This window comes from Amblyomma mixtum, chromosome 7 (genome assembly GCF_055824585.1).
Source record: "Amblyomma mixtum isolate Tamu chromosome 7, ASM5582458v1, whole genome shotgun sequence".
Lineage (NCBI taxonomy): Eukaryota > Metazoa > Arthropoda > Arachnida > Ixodida > Ixodidae > Amblyomma > Amblyomma mixtum.
The window spans coordinates 140,099,685-140,108,493 of record NC_143018.1 but is presented as its reverse complement, the minus strand read 5'-3'; the positions used below and the strand labels follow the sequence as shown (position 1 = coordinate 140,108,493).

Here is an 8,809-nt window from a genome sequence, read left to right as displayed (position 1 = left end):
GTGACGGCAGCAGTGCTGCCATCGGCAACGCGAACGGTGGGCGAAGCGGCAGGGGTCTGAACTTTTTTGAGGCGACGGCAAAAGGATGAGCTAAGAACCGAGACTTGGGCACCAGTGTCAATGAGGGCAGAAAGAGGAACACCGTCCACAAAAACGTCGAGCAGATTACAGGGCGAAGGCTGGGTCAGTAGAGGATTTTCAGGTCGGGGCACCAATGCAGCATCACCTCCGGGAGCTGCACTGGCTAATTTCCCGCGAAGCGGCCTGCAGAGGACGGTGAGTAACTGCGGTGCGGAAGAGGTGAGCGGGAACGGTGGGCTGTCGGAGAGGGAGAGCGGCTGGTTCTGCGAGGAGGCGGTGTGGACTCGGCGCTGGGTGGGTCATTCCGAGGCGTGAAGCGACGGGGTCCATAGTCATAACGGCGGTCGACGTAGGGCAAAGGTCGGGGAGGTGCGGACCAACGGCTGCGGCAGTGGCGAGAGATGTGGCCTACGCGCGAGCACGTAAAGCAGATCGGCCGGTCGTCAGGAGTACGCCACTCATCGGGATTGCGATACCTTGTGTAACTTGGGACGAAGGTGTTGCGGGCCGTAGCAGTAGCGACCACGGGAGAGATGGGGCTCGCACTCCGTGGTTCGACGGGACGATGGCTGGAGGGCATGCCCAAGTTGGCGACCTCCTGGCGGATGACAGCTTGAATAAGGGATATTGTGGCCAGGGTGTTGTCAGACAAGGGCGCGTTGGTCGTAACAGGAGCCAGGGCCTCCAGTTCACGGCGCACGATGCGAGTCACGTTGTCGGGGTATGAAGGCTGCCTCAGTGTCGGCAGATCCTCGCACGTGGAACTGGCAGCGGTGTTAGGCAGGCGATCAAAGCGGTGTGCAATGCGCCGGTGCTTGGCCTGCTCGAAGCGTCTACACACCTGCAGAACGGAGTCAACCGTAGAGCAGTCCCGGCATAGAAGAAGGTGGAAGGCATCGTCGGCAATGCCTTTAAGAATGTGGCCTACCTTATCGTCCTCGGTCATGTTGGGATCGACCTTTCGGCACAGTGCCAAGACGTCTTGAATGTATTTAATATATGAATCAGTGGCCGTTTGGGCGCGAGCTGCAAGTTCTTTTTTGGCAGCAAGCTGACGGCCAACTGGTTTCCCAAACAGGTCGCGGAGCTTCTGCTTGCAGGCATCCCACGTGGCAATCTCTTCTTCGTGGGTTTCGAACCACACGCGTGCGGTGCCGGCAAGATAAAATATCACATTGGCCAGCATCAGCGTGGCGTCCCACCTGTTGTGCTGGCTAACACGCTCATAGAGCGAGAGCCAGTCCTCGACATTCACGCCATCTGTACCGCAGAATGTGCCCGGGTCGCGAGGGTGGGCTACGACGACAGTTGGCGTGGCAGGCGCAGACGGAGGGGCCGGGTCGGTAGTCATCTCGCCCGTTCGGCCCGTCGTCTCGTCGGTTCGTCGGGTCGTCGGCATGTCGGCTCGAACCCGCGACCTCCACCAAAAGATGTTACGGGGATGTTACGGCGGTAAGTCTGTGTTGGCGGCTGCTCTGAGATGGCCAGCACTCAGCTCAGACACCGAGGGCCCAGCTACCAACTGTCAACGTCGTCGTCGTTCAGCGCACCGCCACTTCTTCGTTCACGGTCCATCGGTAACAATATTGTCACGTAGAGGTGACGGCAGTCTAGGCAGTGAGCAAAACAGCGAAATGTTCTGAAAGAAAACTGTTTAGTAGGCTGACCTACGCCCACAATGGACTGAATGTCTCGGCAGTGGTAAAAGTGAAATGCGCGCTCGGCGGTCATTGAACAGAATCCCAGCCGCACTCAGCTATACTGAATTTAAAGCTGATAGCGAACTTTCGAGATACGCGTGCAAAGTTGCCACAACATCCTGGAGAAACGCAGAATAGGCTACGCCTGGATGCGATCGATACAGATAAATCTGGTCGCGTCTTTCATCGCAAACAATGCGATAAAGCGGCGTTCCGGCATCTTTCAAAAATAAGCAAACACTACAAAAATTCGCGGCATTACTCCCCTCTGAATGAAGCATCGACCCGAGGCTTTAAAAAAATAAAGGTGATTTTAAACACATAAAACGGGCTGTGCAGAAAAAACACGAGATGACATGTCTTTAGACAGACGACATGGACAGGTTCTGGTCGTATGCGGCGTCGCTGGGATGCAGTCACTTTCTCAGGGACGACTTGATAGTTCAGTTCACCTAGCCGGCCAGGAACCTTGTACGGGTCGAAATAGCGGCGCCAAAGCTTTTTACCCAACTGTTAAAGGTAACAGCGCAAACACAGGACATAGGAATGAACAACACAGGCGCTGACTTACAACTGAATTCTATTCGAAAGGTGCACACACAATAAACAGTCTCGAGACAAGCTGTCAGCTGAGTCAACGTCAGGGGCGACGTAAAGGGCTGGATGAAAGCGATAAAATCTTAAAAGGTATAAAATTTTAACAAGGAGCGATGCCTGTGGGAAGAGTGACATGAGAAAATGAAAACAAGATGCAGGTGAAGGATGGATAATGGGCATGCGGTTGGGTAAAAAAGGAACATGGCAAGCACTTTATGTAAAAGGTTTAAAAAGCTAAAAGTGTTCTAGGAGAGATAAGATCACTTGTTCAGATAGGCAGTCTCTTTCGATAGTAGGCTGATGGACGGACTGCTGACACACGTGTCACCACCGTCTTGAATTAGGTAAGCATCATGTATCTCAGTTGTGCGCTTCCCGTAAAATCTTTTCAATTGAAAATCTTTGTCTTGTCCACAGCTGGCACGGAAGAGCATTTCTTAGAGTGAATGGCCAGGTTGCTGCCTGTGTCGGTCTTAAGTGACTTCGAGTGCTCCATCAGACGCTCGTTGATGCACCTAACTGTTTGTCCAATGTAGGACGCCCCACACGATAGCGGTATCTCGTATACAGCCGAGGTCACACAGGGTTTTAGATATGGTGTCTTGTGCTTGATCTTGGACGCGCTTTTCGGCTGATCCTCTTGATTAACACTTTTACAGAGGCCTCCTAATTTGTTAGGTGCCGGAAAAGCTATGCGTATTCCGTGTTTCCGGGCTATTTTCTCGAGTCTATGGCTTGCCTCGTGTACGTATGGAATTACCGCTGTTCTTGACCGATCCGGGCTGCTGTTGGAGCGACGGGAATGGTGAAGCTCTCGAAGTGATTTCTCTGCCAAGCTAGTGAGGCGCGACATGGGTATCCCCGCGTCTGTCAACCGTCCGACTTGCGGCTGGAAGCTGTTTTGGGACGCAGTGAAAGAAGGATCTTTGAAGTGCGTTCTTTAAAGCTGATGGGGCAATGCTGCCCTTCTCTAGTTTTTCGAGTGCGCTGACGAGAAGTGCAGGAGGCTCTTCATGGAGCGTGGCGCGTACCTCCAGCAGATGTGATCTGGTGCGGATGTGAAGGTCCTATCAAGAACCTGAGTTCATTGTTCGCCGGAATCCGCGGCTGCGAATGGGTGTCCAAACCCAACCTCGGTCTCCTGGCTTGTATTCTGGGTTGTGCCTGCGTAGGTTGTAGCGTCTGGCGTCGGTCCGCTGCTGGTCTTTGATTCGAAATCTGGCAAGTCTTCGGGTTTCTTCTTCGCGTTGAAGGTAGGCGGCGACGTCGGCGTTATCTTCTTCTGTAACGTTGGGCAGCATGGCGTCTAGCGTGGTAGTGGCCTCCCTGCCATAGATGAGCCTAAAAGGCGTCATCTGAGTGGTCTTCTGCACAGCGGTGTTGTAGACGAAGACGATCAAATGCAGGATGACATCCCATGTCGTGTTCGGCATCGACATACATGATGTTGCGTTCTGTCTGCTCCGGTAGCGGACTCAACGGGTAGCGAAAAACCAAGTCAGAAGTCGGGCTGCAGGCACTCGGGCATTGGGGCTGACGTCGAAGCAGAGACGGGTCGAGGAAGAGAGAAACTTAGCAGAGATTTATTTACATGGCGATCAAGGAGATATCGGTACTGAAAAATGAGCACTGCGGCTCCTTTTAAAGGGGTCCCTTGTCCCTAGGTCCCTGGTTGGGGAATTTAGTTCGATTAAAAGCATCCAATCATTGTAGTTTAGGTCACGTGTACAGTCTTCGGGAACCGCCCACCAGGACGTCCCCGACACACTCTCGCCACATCCGGCAAAATGTTGTCCAGGCTGTTCTTGCAGCAGTGATGACAAGCACGGAAGGAGACCCAAGTGGGGGCCAAGGCCAGACACCTGAACTGCACAGCTCTCCGTGTGGACGGGATGCCGAAGCTTCACTCGCGCTTGGGGTTTCGCACAAGGCAAGAGGAGAAGTCTCTTCAGAAGCGCGAGTACACAGGCGTCGTTGCTCGCTGTAAACAACATCTGCCGCCTCCGCCGTGATGGACTGCCGAAGCTTCCCTCGCGGCCAGGGTTCCGCACAAGGCGTCCCTTCAGAACCGCGAGTACAAAGGCGTCGTTGCTCGTTGTAAACAGCTTCTGCCGCATCCACTGTGAATCACGCAGAGCACCGCCATCGCCGCCGACGCACGATACCATGCTGCTGTGGCCCAAGTAGATGGCCGTGATGAAACTTCCCAGGCAGCGGACGGCCATCTCGACGCCGCGGTCTCGATGCACAGAGGAATTTGAAACGTAAGGACACCGCGAGTCCGTGGGGTCAGCCGGAAGGAATTTGCGCAGACAAGCGGATGTCCATCTGAAACCCACTGTCTCGAAGCTCAGAATAATTCGAAACGTAACATTGGCGAGCATCAAGACAATGATTTTGTTCAGGCGCTCAGTCAGTCCGTTGGTCTGGGGATGGTGTTGCCACCTTCCGGCGGGACGGTCAAGGATGGGCTCACCCTGCCGCCCATTAGTGTGTGTGTGTTTTTTTTTTGCCATCCATGAATATATGTCTCCCATTTGTCGCTTTCCGTCAGATGACCTTCCGGCCGTGCCTCCCCCGGGGAGCACCTGGGGGCGTTTGGAGGCTCGCGCTCTGGTCTTCCGAATTAGGAGCCTTGCCGGCTCACCCAGAGAGGAAGTTCTTTGTATGAGCACGGGCGCCGATGCCCCCCCAAAGGTGCAGCGGTTGGAAGGGGCTTTGGACTGCGTGGGGAGAATGAGTTGTACTCCGGACGCCGAACGACGAGCAGCTAGCTCTGCTGACTGCTCGAGCGTTCCGAGAGATGTGCAGTTGTTCGCTCTTGATCCTTTATACTTAATCTGTAAAATAAATTCAGCGAGTTAAGTTTCATCGACGGGATCAAGTCTGATCATTTAAGATTAGGCCAACGAATAGCGGCAGCGACGCACAGTTACAACAGATGGTATGCAGTTGTTCTCCGGTGGCTGGTTTGGCTGTAACGCAGGATGGCTTGCGTCAGTTCCGCCGTGATTGCTGTTCCTCTGTCAGTGATGAGCACATCGGGGGCGCCATGTCGCAGAAGAATGCACTCCACGAGAAATTTGGCGACTTTTGCTGCTGTTCCGTTCGGTAGGTCTTTCACTTCGGGAAAGGGCCAAGCAGGTGCATGCCGATCTGCTGAAGGGGCCTTGCGGGGGTTTCAATAGGGTTCAGAAATGTCGCTGAGAATGATCATTTCTTCGGCATGCGCTAGGGCGATGGCTATAGCTGCATCTCCTGCCGTTTCAGAGGATTTCGCTTTGATTATTGCCGACACGATGTGGTCACCATTCCCGTTCACAGCCACACTTGCAAAGGCATTCGTATGTTTTTATTCTGCCGCATCTGCATAAAATGTTCCAGCGCACTGTCCGTATTTATCATGTAAGCATTTGGCTCGCTCGTGCTTGTCTTCTGCCCTCATCGTGTATGGGGTGCATGTTTTTGGGATGCGGTTTGATTAGTAAGGCCGCCCTAGAGTCGCGCGGGGCAAGTCTACTTTAGCGTCTTTGTTCGTAGCCTATAAGTTAATTTCAAGCCTGGTAAGAATACTCCTTCCAGTTCTGGAATTCGCTAATCTCGCCGTTTCAGCCAATAAATGGGCTTCTTTCAGTTCATGACAGGTGTTGTATATTCCTAACCTCATAAGCCTTTCGGTTGAGGCATTTAGTGGGAGTCCTAAAGCGGCTTTGTAGGTCTGCCGTATCATGCTATCCAATTTGTCCTTTTCTGCTTTCGCAAATTTGTGATAAGGGGTGGCACAGATAATCCTGCTTAGCGCAAAGGCCTGCACTAGTAGGCATAAATCTCTTTGCCTCACCCCTTGTCTTCGGTTACCTATGCGGCGGATTAATCGCGCCCTCGCTTCTACCGTGAATTTTAGCTTAGTGATTGTCATGGCAGTTTGCCAATATCCCCCAAAAGAAAATTCTACAACAGCTGTATCTTACCGGTACTCACCTATGGGGCAGAAACGTGGAGGCTAACAAAGAGGGTTCATCTTAAGCTAAGGACAACGCAGCGAGCTATGGAAAGAAAAATTTAAGAGATCGGAAGCGGGCGGAGTGGGTGAGGGAACAACCGCGGGTTAATGACATCCTAGTCGAAATCAAGAGGATAAATGGGCTTGGGCAGGGCATGTAATGCGAAGGCAAGATAACCGCTGGTCCTAGAGGGTAACGGAGTGGATTCCAAGAGAAGGGAAACGTAGGAGGGGGCGGCAGAAAGTTAGGTGGGCGGGTGAGGTTAAGAAGTTTGCGGGGACACGTTCAAATGACGCGCGTACACCTACTAGGTCACGTGCAGGAGGAAGCTCCGCCCCCACCGCTCCACAGGCACCTCGTGGATTTATTGCGCGAAAGCGGCGCCGTGCAACTGCCAGGAAGCCGGGGTCTACGATCATCTGTAATGCCGCAGTTACCACAGTGGTATAGTGAACTAGAATACACAGTGGGATTTCCGTACTTTCACCGTGCTTGGAACCAAGGCGTTTATGCTAACGATGAGTGAAGCAGAGGGACGTTGCTGAGCCTGTTTTGGGAACGCTTCACTAGGCGCTACCTGAGTGCTGTTTAGTGCCAATGGCGATTTCGCGCAGTGAAATTAGCCGATGTAGAAACTGCGTGCTGTTCGTTGGGCACGTCGTTATTGTGTCGCGATTGTGTGGAAGAAAGAAGTCACCGCTCCGTCACCTGTGAGTTTGATCACAGCCCTGCCCGAGTGTCTCGTAAACATTACATCGCGCGATTTGCCTTCCTAGCCCTGTTGGAGTCGTAATTTTCTAGTGTTTCACAGTGTTGTGGTGCCCTGGGAGATGTGGTGATCAATGCTTGTACGCTTGAATACGTCCGACGCTGTATTTACGGTGGCTTGGTGCTTTTTGGCAGAAGCTGTCACCGCAAACTCGCGCGTCGGGGTTTTCGACATAGCATTGCTGCATTGTTGAGGACGTTCTCGTGTTCAGTACACGGTGTTCCAAGAATGAATGTTTTGTGCTGCCGACCGAGACAGTACGAGCGGAGCGCTGTCTTGGTGTGCCGGTGAATTAACAAAAAAAAAAAAAGCATGCATATGAACCTGCTCTACATGTTATATGCTCAGAACGTCTAAAGAATGACATGGGTACAGCGGAGAAACAGTCTTCTGTATTAATTTTTTTGTACGATGTTAAGCCAGTCGCGCGCTCAAGCGAACTCAGCGGTATTAAGACGTGAGGCATTGCAAAAGGAAAGAATTGCGATCGTAGCGCTCAAAAATTAATCTCATTGCTTTTATCTGTACCAAGTTTACTTTCGCCAATTTCAAGATGAAGTGATTGCTTACAGCGAGCGCATATTCAAGAAGATACCTTGTAAAGGATTTATAACATGTTTACGTTCCTTAATGGCGTTGTTTAAAATTAAAGTTTTAAGATCCCAAGGTTCACTGTGCATGAAAAGAGGATAATACTGCTCTAAAATTCCTGGACACTCTCAAGACTGTGTTCCATGCTGCCGTGTGTGAATTTCTATTGTTGTTTCTTATTGGTAAACGTCATATCACTGCGTTTTAAAAGTTAATTATTATTTTCCATCATCATCATCAGCCTGACTACGCCCACCGCAGAGCAAAGGCATCTCCCATTCTCTCCGATTAAGCCGGTCCTTCGCCAGTTGTGGCCACCGTATCCCCGCAAACTTCTTAATCTCATCTGCCCATTTTACTTTCTGCCACCCCCTGCTATGCTTGCCTTCTCTTGGAATTCACTCCTTTACCCTAAAGGATTGTGGCCAAAAAAAATGGTCCACATCCTGCTCCAGTCATGAAGAAGAAAACAGACTATTTAGTTAAAGCTGATCATTAGCATTGAAAATACATCTAACATAGAGCACATTCATCTATGTAGGTATGGAGGTATTGAGAAAGATGTAATTATCATTAAAGGGCAACTGCAGCACTTTTTTGAGAATTTCACGATATTCAAGGATTGAAATCTATATAGGCTTTAGGTAAAGCATGCCAAGTGTTTTAGCACTGGCATTTAAAATAGTGACGTAATCGACGACTGAATTTTGCAGGGAAATTCAGCGTGACGTCACGGAAGGTATGATTTCTAATTACTGCTGTCGTCAGCCACACCCTGCCCTGATTCGTTAAACGCTGCCAAACAACTCTCGGCAGGGTTTGCCTTCGGTGGCGTTGGTTTTTTCCTTCATAGCAGGCGTTTGTGCGTTGGAAATGTTCCGATACCTTCGATGACGTCATCATGCTCCCCCCACTTGGCGTTGTGCACCGCTTGAAGGGCGTCCGGATTTTAATCGGCGATTACTTCACTATTTCAAGTGCTAGCCCAACAAGAATTTGTATGCTTTATGTGCAAGTTTCACACATTCGACCCTCTTCAGCTCGTTGATTTCTAGAGCCTATGCAGT

General features: G+C 51.3%; 1 protein-coding gene across 1 annotated transcript; it reads right to left on the bottom strand.

The window, feature by feature from the left end:
* Positions 1-244: 244 nt before the first annotated feature.
* LOC149337711 (uncharacterized) lies at positions 245-1,432 on the bottom strand. Its single transcript, XM_089554933.1, has one exon. It carries the CDS (start codon positions 1,430-1,432, stop codon positions 245-247), a length of 1,188 nt encoding a protein of 395 aa, XP_089411059.1.
* Positions 1,433-8,809: the final 7,377 nt, after the last annotated feature.

What these genes read in the sequence shown, in the direction of transcription:
- LOC149337711 (XM_089554933.1), bottom strand. Translation starts at nt 1,432, where the DNA reads ATGACTACCGACCCGGCCCCTCCGTCTGCGCCTGCCACGCCAACTGTC.